Source organism: Muscardinus avellanarius, assembly GCF_963383645.1.
Source record: "Muscardinus avellanarius genome assembly, chromosome: 7".
NCBI lineage: Eukaryota > Metazoa > Chordata > Mammalia > Rodentia > Gliridae > Muscardinus > Muscardinus avellanarius.
Genome location: NC_137793.1, coordinates 32,474,173 through 32,490,451, shown reverse-complemented (window position 1 = coordinate 32,490,451; position 16,279 = coordinate 32,474,173). Strand labels below are relative to the sequence as shown.

Genomic DNA, 16,279 nt, shown 5'->3' with positions numbered 1-16,279 from the left:
GATATGAGCAGAAAGTACACAAAAAAGCAATCCAAAGGAGACATACGTTTATAGAAGGCACTCCATTTTACCAATTTTGCAGAGAAATGCAAAAGAAAGGTATAGTGGTGTGCTATTAGGTCCCACTAGAAGGGCTACAATGTAATAGTCTCAAAATACCAAGTATACCTAGCCAGACCCTGTTTCAAAATAAAAGAGGACTGGGGGTGCAGCTCAGAGGTAGAATGCCCCTGGGCTCAATTCCCAATACCACCATCACATGCAGAAAACCAACAAACCCAAACCACGAACAAACAACAACAACAAAAAAACCCCTAAGTATTGGCAGAACTATGTAGCAAAGGAAATTAACAAACAATGGATGGGAGGGTAATATAGTGCAGTCGCTTTAGAAAGGAGTTAGACCTTATATATTAATGTTGAAGATATGCATAGCTTATGACCCAGTATTTCTACTCCTAGGTATATACCAAATAGAATGAGAGCACGTGTGTACCAGAGTGTTCACAGCAGCACTGTTTATACTAGCCACAAACTGCCTCGGGGAGATGCACATCAAGGCTTGAATGGATAAACTGTGCTGCTGTAATATGCGGGAAAACTGTAAGTTAACAAAACATAGCAGGGTGTGGTGGCACACACTTGTAATCCCAGTACTTGGGCGGGTGAGACAAGAAGATCACAGGTTCAAAGCTAGCCTCGGCAAATTAGTGAGGCTCTGTTTCCAATTACAAAATGAAATCAGGTAGAGGGTATAGCTTGGAGGTAGAATGCCTCTGGTTTCAGTCTCTGGTACCAAAAAATAAATAAAACATAAATTGCAGCAACGTGAAAAAGGAGCCAGACAAAATAATACACATAATAAAATGTATTGTATAATTCCTTCTAAATGAAATTGAAAAGCAGGTAGGATCAAAACAGAGGGTACAGGAAAGCATACATAGGCAGTACAACTCTCCAGAAAGGAAGAATATAACTATTATGCTAGTCACCTCAGGGTTAGGGAGAAAGTTGTGCTTGGGAGGAGCTGGTCAGGGGTTACCAAGGTGCTGACAGTGCTCTGCTTGACATGTGGATAGTTTCATAGACCTTCTTTTTCTTTTTCTTTTTCTCTTTCTTTCTTTCTTTCTTTTTTTTGTGGTACTGGAGGTGAAACCCAGGGGCTTTTCTACCTCTGGGCTATACTCCCAGACCTATTTTATACTTTATTTGGAAACAGGGTCTCAGTAAATTGCTGAGAGCCTCACTAAGTAGCTGAGGCTGGCTTCAAACCTGTGCGATCCTCCTGTCTCAGCCTCCCAAGTACTGGGATTACACACGTGAGCCACCACGCCCAGTTAGACCTTCATTTTCTAAAGATTAGTGAAGCTTTAAATGCATATTTTTCCTGAATATTTTTTCACAATAAAAAAATAAATAGTAATACAATCATGAGTCACTTAAGAAAGGGAGGTGGGAGTGTTAGTGCATGCAGGTAACCCCAGTACTTGGGAGGTTGAGACAGGAGGAGCACAGGTTTGGGGATAGCCTCAGCAATGTAGAGAGACTCTCAGAAACCTAGTAAGACCCTGTTTCAAAATAAAAAGTAAAGACACTAGGGGTATAGCTTGGAAGTAGAATGCCTTTGGACTCAACCCTTTGTACCACAGGAAAAAAAGGGCCTGAGAAATGTTGGGCAATTTGACTTAATTTTGCCATTGTGCAAACAACTTAGAACACAAAGAAAGTTACATTGCTTGGTGATATGATCTTATGGGACTGTCATATGTGTGGTCTGCTGCTGACGGAATCGTTAGAAGGCATGTAAATATAATACCAAACATTGTAATGTTACTGTTATCCCAAGAAATGTCTAAATTAGCATTAAGATAATTCATCAGCCTTTGGAGTCTGATCGGGTACAGTGATTATAAGAGGATGCTGGGAACCTGACAGTAGAGGAGGGACAAAGATTAAAAACTCAAGTTTTTAAATGAACACTCCCTGTACTGAATGTTGTCTTGTCTTTATAGGAACCCACCTCCTGACCACTGGGCATTAGTAAGTGGCCTTCCCACTTACGTTGCCCAAAACGGCCTGGTAAGTCATACAACTTGAAAGGAGGAGAGTTTGAAACAGGTAAAAGAGTAAAAGGATTTTATATCAAGAAAGTGGAAAAAATGAGGGGAAATGTGGGTCTCTAAAGCCTGATTCTCAAGCCAGACCTGGTGCGCAGGCTCCTAATCCCAGCAGGTGGGAGGAGACTGAGACAGGAGGAGGCTGAGACAGGACAGCCTCAGCAAGTACTGAGATTCTTATCAACCAAGCAACGCCTTGTTTCAAAATAAAAGTAAAATAGGTCCGGGGTGTAGCTCAGAGGTAGAATGGCCCTGATTTCATCCCCAGTGCCAGAAAAAAAAAAATTTAAAGCCTAATTCTCTTTTTTTTTTTTTCCAATTCATTTTACAATTTGTCCTAAGAGACAGAGAATTGACATTGTATAATTTTACAATTTAAATTTTACAATAGAGAAATAATTCTTAGATGGAAAGGTGCTCACTGAGAGCTGAAGATATTTACACATATGTCTTGAGGACGAAGTCGTGAGTGGATGGTCAGCCAGGGAGACAGTCACAACCTCTCATAAAGACTTGGTTGCCGTTTCCAACCTCCCGTCCCTGCTGCCTTTCCAGCTATGCCTTATTCAGCAGAGCACCAACACTTCCCTGTCCATCCAAGGTCGAGGTGGAGCCACTGGGTCCCCTGTGCCTGGCAGCAGGGCCGTGTCTGTTAGCTACACACTACCCCCACATTTGGACCTGCTCACCCCTCTATTCCTCCCCAGGTACACACTCCACAATGATGTTCATGTAGGAAGGTGTTTTTGAGTGTTCTCTATGCATCAAACACTGCAATAGACTCTGGGGATACAAAGATAGAGGAATCAGGTGCAGTTTCTGTTCTGTGACTCATAGTCAAATGAGGAGATCTTTATTAACAGATACCTGTACTACAAGCTGATAAAGCCACAGTTGCGTCATACATGATATATGCTAGAAATCCAGAGTAAGGGACATCTAAGCCAGTCTTCACTCTCTGGAGTCTATTGGTCTGAGCTGAATTTTAAAATCATTAGGTCTTATGCAGGTGGGGGTAGAAAAGGGGATTCCAGAGGAAGGGGATGCCATGGGTGTTAGCTTTTCATTATAATGAATACCTGAGAGATCAGTTGATGAAGAGGAAAGGTACGTTTTGGAACAGTTTGAGAGGTTGCAGTCCATGGTTGGTGGGCTGTTGCTTTGGGGCCTGTGGCAGGCCGTACTTCATGGCAGAGAGTGCACAGTGGACCAAAGCTGCTCACCTCATGGTGGCTGGAAAGCAAAAATGCAGAGGAGGGATGACTCCCTATATGCCCTTGAAGGGCCTATCCTCAAAGTGCAGAAGACCTCCCACAGACCTGCGCTGGTCAAGGTTTCCCCACCTCTCATAGTACCAAGTGAGGAAGGAAGACTTAATATTTGGGCGTTTCGCAGCCAAACTACAGCAGGGACACACATGAGTGTGGGATTGGAGTAGCGCACTCTGTATAGTTCAGTGTTAGGTTTGAGACAGGAAGACAGCAGGCCAGGTGGCTTGACAGAGAGGAAGGGGCCAGATCACAGTAGGCCTCGGATGCCACCTCATGGGGGCAGGACATTAACCAAAGGTGATGGGGTTTTCTCTGTCTCTCAGTCGCAGGTGAGATTGAGTTGTTTTTCAGGAGCCAGCGTTCAGCAGGTTGATGAAAAGAAAATTCTAATGCTGTGGAGAGAGAGGAGGGATGGAGATGGCGATTGGGACCAGGTGGTACTTGAAACCACGAGTGTTGATGGAGTCATCCAGGGAGAGTGCAAAGGGCAATGGCTCCAGGGTGTAATACTGGGAGATGTCAGCCTTTCCAGAGCAGGTGGAGAAAGGGGGTGCATGAGGGGGAAACAGGAGGGTTCATAGGTATTTGGAGACTGAGGAGAGAGCAGAGTCACAGAAACCAAGGCAATAGATCCTTTTTCTTTCTCTTTCCCTCCCTTCCTTCCTTCTTTCCTTCCTCTCTTTCCTTCCTCCCTTTCTTTCTTTCTTTCTTTCTTTCTTTCTTTCTTTCTTTCTTTCTTTCTTTCTTTCTTTCTTTCTTTCTCTTTTTGCAATGGGGTTGAACCCAGAGGCATTCCACCTCCAAGTTATACTCCCAGCCCTGTTTTATTTTAAAACAGGGCCTCGATAAGTTACTGAGGGTCTTGCTACATTGCTGAGGCTATACTCCAAAACTGTGATCCTCCTGTCTCAGCCTTCCAAGCACCAGGATTATAAGTGTGTGCTACCACACCCAGCTAAAATTTCAACAAGAAAAGAGACAAGCCAGGCACAGTGGCAAATGTCTATAATCCCAGATACTCCTGTAGGCTGAGGTGGTAGGACTGCAATTTCAAGCCCAGCCTGGGCAACTTAGTGAGACCCTGCCTCAAAATAAAATGTAAAGGTCTGGGACTATGGCTCAGCAGCAGAGTACTCATCTAACATGTGCGAGGCCCTGGGTTCGATCCCAGTACTACAAATAAATAAAGAGGAGGAAGACCACCTGCAACACAGCGACCTGGGTGAGATAAGAGCTGGAAATCCCCTCGGGTTTGGCTCTTTTGAGGTCATTGGTGGTCCTGGTGAAAGCAGAGTTGGTGGTGAAGCAGAGAGAGAACCAGTGTGTGGCCTCCGAGGAGGGATGGCTATTGGGAAGGTAGAGGGTACAAAAGAAGGGAGGAGATGCTTCCTAGATGGTTGCAATGGGGGCTATGTTGAGGGAAGGAGGGATTTCATTTCCAAGGATGGGAGAGATCAAGTATGCTCATGGGCTGAAGGGAAAGAGCCTGTGGAGAGGTCAAAGATCAGGAGGGAGCAAAGGTGACTGGTGGACCTGATCCAAGGAGAAGCTGGAAAAATGACATGGCAAGTGGGATTGGGGAGAGCTAACCCTCTTCAACCAGACATCTGCTACCATAGTGATAGGCAGGGTTGCTGTAAGCCCAAACAGTGGCTTTCTGAGAACTAAGTTCCTCTGCCCTCCACATGGCTAGAGCAGGGTTTGGGGCATGGTTCTGCAAGCAGAGCACAGGCTGGGTTTCAGCTCCCATAGTGCACGCACCACACAACTGTACACAGTGGCCATTGGCAGGAGAGATCAGGTAAGTGCCATCTCATCCCTCGCATAGTAGAGGAAACTGGTCTAAGTTTCAGGAGAGAAATTTAGGAATACAGAATCACCTTTCACTTCTTATTCTCTTTTGGGTTTTATATCCTAAGGGAAAACACTTTCCTTCCCAAACAAAACAGAACCCAAATGTAATTGAGTCAAAGATGCTTAGAGTAGCATTATTTTTTATCAGGTTTTAGAAAACTCAAACACAACTTAAATACTCGACAAAAGGGGAACAAGAAAATGGGATGCCATGATGATTTGTGCCCTTAATTTTTGCAAAGCTGAGAAGTCATTTGAGAACGAAGCAAAAAGTAGAAAGTAATGTTTATAAGGTGACTTTTCTATCCAGTAACCTCACTTAATAATCCAAAACCATCTCGAGTGTGTCTACCTGACTTTAAAAAAAAATGTGAACGCCTGGGGCAAGGACACAGTGTTTCTGAAAATAGTATGCATTGCTTCGCTGTGCACTCTGTCAGGTCTAATCACAGCTCCATTATTCCCCTTCATGGCTTTCAGATTTGCAACATCATGAATGCGCCTGCGGAGGATTTTTTTGCATTTCAAGTAAGTCATTTTTCATTTGTTCACTTGCTCATATGGGGTTTTTTTCTCCATAAAGAGCATTAGAATACATTAGAATCCACCTACATTCTCGGGGAGCAGGCTAAATAAAATGAAAATGTGAGTAGAAAAGAGCTATGCTCCAGTGGAAGTGGGCAGGGAGTCGACTGGATCGTTGCCAAGGTCCTATTTTGATTGAACACTCACACGCGTTGCTTTATGGCCTCAGGACCTTCCCTGATGCTGTCCTCTCCACAGTTAATCTCCTGTCCCAAACCCCTATGCCCTGCAGTAACAGTCTCAAATTCTACCACTTGTGTGATGTTTTATTGTGGTTTTCCTGGCTGCATATCATTTCTCCTTGGTATGTTCGGTATCCCATCTGGTGTTGTCTTTTTGTACATGACGAGTGTTTATGGAGGGCATCCTCTGGACCAGGCTTTTAGGCTGCACTGGCAACAATGGTGGGCCAGATAGGCATTCTCTTTGTCTCCATGAGACTCGTCAGAGGCACACGCATGAATGGTGGTCAGGTGAAGGGGAGGGGATCGAGGAGGGGAATCTCTCTGGGGAGCCTGACTTGAGATGTGTCTACATATCACTATCCCTGCACTGCCTGGCATACCCTGGCCCTAACATCTTAGGGATGGAAACAATATAGCTACCTGGTTCAAGGAACTCAACCAGATGGGTTATGTGCACATGGTGTTTGTGGATGACTAACACTATGCAGAATCCAAGAAGCTCCATCTCTTTCTGACCCCTCTTGGCCAGCCAGTCTGGGTCATACTACAGGATAAAGTCCATCGCAGCCCAATGCAGCTCAGAGGCACAGGAGACCTAATGTCTGCTCTTCTCTTGTAGAAAGAGCCTCTAGATGAGTCTGGATGGATGATTAAAAATGTCCTTTCGATGCCCATTGTGAACAAGAAGGAAGAAATTGTTGGGGTGGCCACATTCTACAATCGCAAAGACGGGAAGCCATTTGATGATATGGACGAGACCCTCATGGAGGTATGGCATGCCGGGAGGGCTTTTGCAGAGTGAGCTGGCATCCTCTTGCTGCTGGGTGTGGCTCCCAGGGCTGCACAGTGGGACCTGGTGGGTAGCTGCCTGACTGTGAGGCAGGGTGCCTTGTTGCACAGTCCTGACACAGCCTCAACAATCACCTGGACTGCCAGGTGTTCCCAGAGAGATCCATATTCCCTTTTAAAAATTTTAATTAATAAGCCAGGCATGGTGGCGTACGCTTGTAATCCCTGCGCTTGGGAGGCGGAGATAGGAGGATCGCACAGGTTTGAAGCCAGCCTCGCTGGCTTAAGAGACCCTGTTTCCAAATAAAAATATAAAATAGGTCTGGAAGTGTACCCCGGAGGTAGAAGGGTTTCTAGGAACCCCAGCACCACCAAAAAACATTAATTAATAAAGTTCACATTTTAGAGTGGTTTTGGGTTCATAGCAAAATTGAGCAGAAAGTACAGAGAGTTCTTATACCCAAGACTCCCACATAACATGGGCAAAGAAGAATGCATTTTTGTGATGCTTAGTGTGTACTAGCTCTTGTGTGTGTGTGGGGGGGTGGTACTGGAGGTGGAACCCAGAGGCTTTCTACCTCCGGGCTATACTCCCAGACCTCTTTTATATTTTATTTGGAAATAGGGTCTCACTAAGTTGCTGAGAGCCTCACTAAGTAGCTGAGGCTGGTTTGGAACCTGTGCGATCCTCCTGTCTCAGCCCCCCAAGCGTGGGGATTACAAGCGTGCGCCACCATGCCCGGCTAGCTCTTTATTTGAAGTACATTCATATCCATCCTTTTGTTTTATCCTCATGATAGTTCTGCATAGTGGGCAGCACACAGCTTACCAAACCCACCTGATAGCTGAGACGATGGAGGCCTACAGAGTCTTGCTCTAAGTTAGAGTCAGGATCAAACCCGGGTGTTTTGTCTCTGATTTTTCCTTTCTTTCTTTTCAGTCTTTGACTCAATTCTTGGGCTGGTCTGTCTTAAATCCTGACACCTACGAGTCCATGAACAAGCTTGAAAATCGGAAGGATATTTTCCAGGACATTGTAAAGTATCACGTGAAGTGTGACAATGAAGAGATTCAGCAAATCCTGGTGCGTAACGTTCTTTCCTCGTTTCCACTCTAGTAGAGACTAGCAGAGCCATGTGGACTTGGAGTGCACTGAGCACACTCAGGTTTGCTCAGCCACCCCTCCTGCCTAGAACAGAGATGTGGTGGCCCACAAAGTTGAAAGGCCGGATGGGGAGGTGGATGGGTGGTGGAGTGCCAGAGAGTGGTGCAGACCAGCTGCTCTTTCAGGCTGGAATACAGGTATCCCTTGCAGGATCACCTCAGTCCTCAGTCCTCAGCCTCCAGCCAAGCGCTGGAACTACAGGCATGTGGTACCACACCTAGTGTCAAAGGAAATTTCTTAAGCTGGGAAAATACTGCAACAAATTTGATCATTTCTTACCAATAATTGATGAATTCAGAGGAGAAAACATTCATTTTGGATGAATTGCCTCACGGTTTGCTTGACTTAGCCCACACTTTTAGGCAAATAACGGGTATGTGGACTCCATGGAGGCAGAGCCTCAGTTAAGCTCTGGATCAAGAAATCAGAAACAAGTAAATGGGTCCAAGTTCTCCCTTATAAGCCCAAAGAGAGAGAAAACCTGCCTCAAATCACATAGTAAATGAGAGGAAGTACCAGGACCATGACCAAGGCCTCCTTAATCTCAGTCAATGATTTTAACAGTGAAAATGTTAGCAGTGTTATTTTATTTCAGTGCATACTATGCACCACACATTATGCTAAGTGTGTGCATTATTTAAATTAGTTGTAATATTTTGCATAAAAATGACTTGTGCAGCTGGGCATGGTGGCACATACTTGTAATCCCAGTACTTGGGAGGCTGAGACAGAAGGATCACAGGTTCACGGCCAGCCTCAGCTATTTAGTGAGACCCTGCAACTTAATGAGACCCTGTATAAAAATAAATAATAAAAAAATAAGGCTGGGCATGTAGCTCAGAGGTAGAACGCCCCTAGGTTCCATCCCTAGTACTGCAATAAATAAGTAAGTAAAATAAAAAATGACTTTGTACACTTGAATTTTAGTTCATCAGTGAAGGACTTTCCTTATTCCCGATTTACAGCTGCAGAAAGTACAGTTCAGAGCATTTGGTGACACGGCTCCTAAGTGGCAGAGCTTGCATATGGATGCAGGTCTCCATGGCTCCAAAGCCCTTCACTTTGAATGTTGAATGGCAGCTTCTCTGAGTAGACGGTTCTGTTGTGAGGACTTTGGAGGAAGGAGAAAAACGGAAATGAAAAAGTGGAGTCTCATTAAGCCTTCAACAGAATAACTTTTTTTTTTCTATGCTATATTGGGCCCTGGCAGAAAACCAGAGAGGTGTATGGGAAGGAGCCATGGGACTGCGAGGAAGAGGAGCTGGCTGAGATCCTGGTGAGTGGAGGTGGACAGAACCGAGCGTGGCAGCACCTGCCCAGGGTGCCCACGAGCATGCCTGGTGTCTGTCTGCACAGCATGCTCCCCTGCTCTGCTCTGATCCTGCCAGGGGATCTAGGATGGGGCCGGCAGGGTTGGTGGTGGGGACTCAGCAACACCCCATGTCCCCTAATCACCTGACTCCATTCCTTATACAGCAAGGAGAGCTGCCGGATGCAGAAAAATATGAAATTAACAAATTCCACTTCAGTGACTTGCCCCTCACAGAACTGGAGCTGGTGAAATGTGGGATACAGATGTATTATGAGCTCAAAGTGGTGGATAAATTCCACATTCCACAAGAGGTGAGACCAAAACAAACATCTTTGATTTTCCTTTTTCTTTTTTTCTAAAAGAGAAAAAAACTCCCGTCTGTAAAATACCTTAAAGAGAGTGTCCCCCTGGGTGTTTGGGATTCAGAGAAGGACCTGTGTGCACAGCGGAGTCACTTGTCAGAGGGAGACGCTGCTCCTCTGAACTGCGGAGCTCTGGTGATTTGCTTCTTGCAGTGGGTTCTGAGGAGCTGAGTTCTGAAGGTGGAGAATAAATAGATGTCTGGCTAGGGTGGGAAATGTCGGTTAAATCCACTTCAACAGCTTTTCCCCTGCAGGATTCCTTACAAATGTGCACTGAGTCTAGAGGGATGGGGAGCTGGCTGAGAAAATGTGTATATGGGGGAAGGGGTTGTACAAAATTTCCCAGACCTTGATAAAAGTGGCTCTCAAGTGTTGCCCCAGAGCACATTAGCCACCTGAGATATTATCAGAGTCACAAATTCTTTCTTACACACACACACACACACACACACACACACACACACACACACTCCCAGCTCTGATGAATCAGGAACTATTTTAACAAGCTCTCCAAGGTCAAGCTACACCCCCAGTTCTATTTGATTGTAATGTTGAAACAAGGTTTCACTAGGTTGATGAGAGTCTCACTACTTGCTGCGGCTGTCCTCGAACTTGCAACCCTCCTGTCTCAGCCTCCAAAGTACTGGGATCACAAGCATGCACCACCACACCTGGCCCTCCAAGGTGATTCTGATGTGTACTTAAGTTTGAAAACCGCAGGTTTAAAGAACCCTTTTGTTTTAGCTTTTCTGAGGACAGTTCCTTGGGGCACAATTTGAAAATCACTGATGAAGCTCAAAGGGGGAGGGAAAGGAAGGGATAAGGGGATAACTCATACTCACCTGTTTCCTAAGAACATTCATTTTCCCAGCATCAAGTGGTTTGCAAAGTGCCCTCAGGGAATTTCTGCTTCTATTGCTAGCTCCCACCTTCTGGTCCAAGGATGGGGCTGGAGGACCTCGGGTCTGGGGTGGGGGTCAGGCACCTGGCCAGGTGTACACTGCCTCATGGATGCACTTGTATTTGCAGGCCCTGGTGCGGTTCATGTACTCCCTGAGCAAGGGCTACCGCAGAATCACCTACCACAATTGGCGGCACGGCTTCAACGTGGGGCAGACCATGTTCTCCTTGCTGGTGGTATGGCCGGTGGGGTGGGAGGACCTGCTTGGCTGTGGGCTCAACACACATGGGACGTCCTCCTGCAGACTCCACATGTTGGTGACAGCATTGTTATTCTTTATTTATTGCCTTGTAAGAACTGCAAAAGTAGTACGTGCATAGAAGAATTCCAAGAGGAGAGAAGCATACAAATAAAAAATGAAGCTGCTGTCTATCCCAACCCTGATCTGGTTATTTGGAATGAGTCCTTCCAAATTTTCCTTACACACACACACACACACACACACACACACACACACACACACACCATTTTATAACCAATGAAATAATATTAGTACATAATATGTTTGTTTGAAAATATATAAACAAAGCCGGATGTGGTGGCTCATACTTGTAATCCCAGGACTTGGGAGGCTGAGACAGGAGAATCGTGTAGGTTCAAAGCCAGCCTCAGCTACTTAGTGAGGCTCTCAGCAACTTAGTGACACCCTATTTCCAAATAAAATATAAAATAGGTCTGGGTGTGTAGCCTGGAGGTAGAAAGCCCCTAGGTTCCATCCCCAGTACCACACACAACACACACACACACACACACACACACACACACACACACACACATATATATATATATACACATACATATTATCATATTCTCCCATTTAATATATAGATATACCAATCAGATTAATGAAAGGCTGGGATGTAGCTCAGTGGTAGGATAACCCTGAGTTCAATCCTCAGTACCACTAAAAAATAAATAAATAACATTTGTAGTATATATAAACACAAAGTCTATTATTTTGTTCAGTTTTAGATTTACAGTTCAGTGGCACTGAGCAGATTTACAATGTTGGGCAATCTTTACCACTACCCATTTCTAGAACCTTTCCATCATTTCAAAAAAAGTCTGTGCCCATTAAACAGTATATCCATTTCCTCCCATCCCCAGTCCCTGGCAACCAGAGCAGGTGCTAGAGTCCAGAGGCAGGAATTTCAGCAGGGTCACCAACAGAAGGTGATGAGGATGCCATTTAGATGTGGTCTGTCTCATAGGGTCAGAGTGTCAGCATTGGCTCTCCAGAGCTCTTCCCCTCCCTTTACTCCAACACCAGCATAAACAAGGAGTCAAGTATATGATGGAGTCCCAGGAAAGGATTCTTCCAGGTTATGCTAAAACCAGTAGACCAGGTTTGGGAGGTTCTCTTTGCCAGTTTGGCTAAGTTCAAAATCTTTCTAAATACTGATAGGTGCACGTTTTTCCAAAAGCTTGTGCAACACCCTTCACCCCCAATGTGCAGATGGAGATACTGAGGTCCAAATGGTCATGAATTCAGCTAAGGTTATTTAGTAAAAAGTTGACCAACTATTCCTTTTTGCCTGGACCTAGAACCCTCCCAGTTTTAGCATGGCAAAGTCGCACCTCCTGGAACACTCAGCCTGGGGCAGGGGATAGAACCAAGAGCAGACTCATGTTGGCAAGTGCCAGGCTCTCCTCCACCTGCTCTCTCAGTCCTTGTCCTGCCCGCACAAAGTAGGAGTGACTTGTATCTCTGTCCTTTCAGACAGGAAAGCTGAAGCGATACTTCACTGACCTAGAGGCCTTGGCCATGGTCACTGCTGCTTTCTGCCATGACATTGACCACAGAGGCACCAACAATCTCTACCAAATGAAGTGAGTCAAGCGAACTGGTTCCCATGCCCACCTCAAACCCCTTCACCCAAGATTCATTAGTTAGGTCTGCATGGCCTCCAGAGTGATTGGCCAAAGAAAAATCCCATGGTCCACAGCTTTCCATTTCTCCTTTCTTGGGATCTGAGTTTACTCCTATGATAGACAGAATATTGACCTCATGAAGATGTCCACATCCCAAACCCCAGAATCTGTGAATATGCCATGGCACGTTCAAAAACGATGTTGAAGCTGGGGGCAGTGGCATGCACATCTATAATCCCAGCTATTCAGGAGGTTGAGGCCTGGATTCAATCCCCAGTACTGCAAAAAGGAGGCAGTGTTTTGCAGATGTGATTAAGTTAGGGAGCTTGAGATACAGAGATAAACCAGGTCCAAACCTTGTAGTCCAAAAGGTACTTGAAAGAGGGAGCTAGGAAGCTCAAGAAGAGAGAAGATGCTACCCTGCTGGCTTTGAAGATGGAGGAAAGGGCTACAAATCAAGGAATACAAGAGACTTTTAAAAGTTGTAAAAGGCAGGGAAACAGATTCTCCCCCAGAGCCTCCAGAAGGAAGGCAGCCCTGTGAGCCCATTTCAGACTTCCAAACTCCAGAGCTGGACGACATTCCAGTTTTATTGTTTTCAGACATTACACCTGTGGCAGTTTGTTATAGCAGCATTGGGAACTTAATTCATTAAACTCTTCACTTTCTTTCTTCTCTGTCCTACATGTGAACTAACTTTAATCAAGATGTCAGTAAGCAATAAGGTTCATTCATTCACCTTGTATTTTAGTGCCCCTCATATGGTGTGGGAAGCTCTATGATAGCTGAAGGAAGTGAGCAAAAAAAAAAAAAAAAAAAAAAAATCCTCACAGAGCTTCCAGTCAGCCTCTGGAGCACGGCTCTGGAACCATGGTCTCGTTGGAGCCTCATGATTGCCATGTGGGCTGAACAGAGCAGAGAATGCATGTTACAGATGAGGAAATTGGAGGCTCTGCTCAGGGCCTGTGGCCTATGATTTATTAGTGAGTACTAGAATTCATGCTTCTCTGAGTCTTTTCAGTATTCCTATGCTGCTCCAAAGCTAGAGATTATGTTTACATTCTACACTGTGGGAGTCTAAGTACCAAGTCCAGTTCTTGACACATAGGCAGCATTCAACAAATAATTATTCAATTAATAAGTGAATAAGCACACTGCTGCTGAGAATTCAGTGATTTCCCCTCAAAACTCAGATATGAAGGGCTAAGGCTGGATGATCCTTAAATCATGGTCCAGCGCCAGGGTCCATGGATGTCTACAGGGAATCCATGAATGTCCCAGACTTCATGTGGCATTGTGTGTGTATCTTTCTCTGAGAGTTAGGGTTCACACTATCCTCTAAAGAATCCATAACCCAGAAGAGACTCAGAATCACTTGTAGAGAAAGCCAGACAGAGTCAAGGGACTTGATGTGTAGTCCTAATTTTCTACTATCTCACTGTGTGCCCTGTGCAAGACCCTCCTCATTCCTGATCTTTAGTCCCTGTGCCTGAGGGTTTAGGAGGTGACAGGACTGGATAATAACCTCCATCTTGGCCGTTTCATGTTGATTCTCTCTCTCTCTTGTTTAGATCCCAAAACCCACTGGCTAAGCTCCATGGGTCCTCCATCTTAGAAAGACACCACCTGGAGTTTGGCAAAACACTGCTTAGAGAAGAGGTAGGATGAGGGCCCTTTGCACTGGCTTTGGGGCCTGGGACTGAGGCCTCATCTCATAAGAAGGCTGAGTGTGCCCAGGCAGCGTTCTTTCCATTGATCTGGGCTGCCATCATCATCCCCCATCTAGGGTGGCCACTGGGAGGTGGGTGACTTTACTGGCAGCATCATTTCTCACATCTTGCCCTGGTTTTCTCTTTAGAGCTTGAATATCTTTCAAAACCTGAATCGCCGACAGCATGAGCATGCAATCCACATGATGGACATCGCGATCATTGCCACAGACCTTGCCCTGTACTTCAAGTTGGTATTCTTTCTTATTTTAATAATAACCATGATTATAAGAATAACACACCTAGTTGCAATTGATCTTTTTTATGTGCCAGCCCAACACTACAACCCTGTAAGTTAGTTATTATTACTCTCATTCTCCATCTGGGGAAACTGACCCAGGGGAAGAGATTTACTAAAATCAGATAGCAAATCAGTGCAGAGTCTGGCTTAGGATCTAAGTCTTCATTCCCAGGCCATGGTTCTTTCAACCTTGTTGTGTTAAGTCTGTTAATCGAACAAACCTCCTTCCCCAATTTGAAGCAGCCAACAGAAGCAGCCCAGATGTCGCCTTATTCTAAGACTTGCTTCCTTCAACAAACTCATGTGTTTTGCAGGAAGAGAACCATGTTCCAAAAGATCGTGGATCAGTCTAAGACCTATGAGAGTGCGCAGGAGTGGACACAGTACATGATGCTGGAGCAGACACGGAAGGAAATTGTTATGTGAGTTGAGACAGGGTTAAACCCTGACCTCTTCAGCCTCAGGAGTGGGAGGTGGGAGGCTGCATTGATGGTTTCACAAGAGTTCTGGAACACTTGCCACTTGGGAGGCATATAAAAATGAAGTTATGTTGTCTCAGTCAGCATTCTCACTGCTATGACCCAAAATACCTGATGACCACAACTTAGAGAAAGGAAAATTTATTTGCTCCCATTTGTGAAGATTTCAGGGGTTTCAATCCAGGCCAGGTAATATCTGAGAGCTCAGGGTATGGTAGTGGGAAGCAGAGAGAAAAGAAGGGAGCCCATGGAATATGAATATGCATAAATATGTGTATATATGTATATATATATATATATATAGTCCCCTAGGCCACACCCCAGTCGTCATCAAACCTGCCTATATTATGACACAATAAATCCATTAATCGATTTATTTATTGATGAGATTATAACTCTCATGATTTAATTATTTTATTTATTTATTTTTTTGGTGGGACTGGGGTTTCTGAAGCCCTTCTACCTCCAGGCTACACTCCCAGACCTATATTTATATTTTTATTTGGAAACAGGGTCTCCTAAGCCAACGTGCGCGGCCGGTTTCGAACCTGCATGATCCTCCTGTCTCTGCCTCCCAAGCGTGGGGATTACAAGCATGCGCCACCACCCCCGGCTCTCATGATTTAATTATATCACCTCTGAACATCAGTGCACAAGCTCTTTCAGGGGGCATTCCCTACCCAAGCCATGACATATGCCCAAAATGAATAGCACAAACTATATGTTTAATCTTTATTTTGGTATGAAAAACACAAAACAATATATTATTTATTTGTACACAAAAATATAATATTTGAAGTAGTTCACTCATAAAATCTAGGATTTGGGGTGTTAGAGTGATATAACTTTCAAGCTTTTGATAAAACAGAAAATGCCATCTTAATGAGGGTTTGAATGATACTATACGCAACTTGAAATACATAGAATTAATTTTTTAGATGTTTCCATAAATGTGGCAGTGCCCTGCAATATAGTCGTGCTATTCACAAACTAGTTATATAATTTATATGAAATTTACAGCGTGTATATAAATTGGCAGTGGAATTTAACAGAAGTCATGTTTAAGCTACTGGTGAATATCTCCTTTCAGTTCTCACAGTGTGTTTCTGTGCTTTACCTCAATTGATGATGGAATGAGAAGTCTACATTTGTAGCCTTTTTCAAATCTGTAGCCCAGGCCAAATGGTCCCTTGTTCTTTGTGTTAGGTCCTGGGCATTGGTGGTGGTGATCAGGAAGGGTCTCAAGGGACAAGGAAGCCTGATCCAGATCCCAGCAAAGCACTGGGTTGTTTGTTCATCCTTAGATGCTTCTGTGGA

The 16,279-nt window shown here is 44.7% G+C and overlaps 1 protein-coding gene across 2 annotated transcripts in view; it reads left to right on the top strand.

Annotated features, from left to right (window-relative positions):
• PDE6A (phosphodiesterase 6A) overlaps positions 1–16,279 on the top strand; it is a gene marked incomplete at both ends in the record, with an annotated part of 84,786 nt that overhangs the window by 50,070 nt on the left and 18,437 nt on the right. For both annotated transcript variants that reach the window (XM_080698206.1, XM_080698205.1), the window contains 11 exons: positions 2,013–2,079; positions 5,723–5,770; positions 6,632–6,781; positions 7,742–7,885; positions 9,177–9,242; positions 9,443–9,589; positions 10,670–10,777; positions 12,322–12,431; positions 14,045–14,132; positions 14,332–14,432; positions 14,798–14,905. In XM_080698206.1, the coding sequence (XP_080554332.1) occupies positions 2,013–2,079; positions 5,723–5,770; positions 6,632–6,781; positions 7,742–7,885; positions 9,177–9,242; positions 9,443–9,589; positions 10,670–10,777; positions 12,322–12,431; positions 14,045–14,132; positions 14,332–14,432; positions 14,798–14,905 (1,137 nt within the window). The remainder of the gene's footprint in view (positions 1–2,012; positions 2,080–5,722; positions 5,771–6,631; positions 6,782–7,741; positions 7,886–9,176; positions 9,243–9,442; positions 9,590–10,669; positions 10,778–12,321; positions 12,432–14,044; positions 14,133–14,331; positions 14,433–14,797; positions 14,906–16,279) is intronic.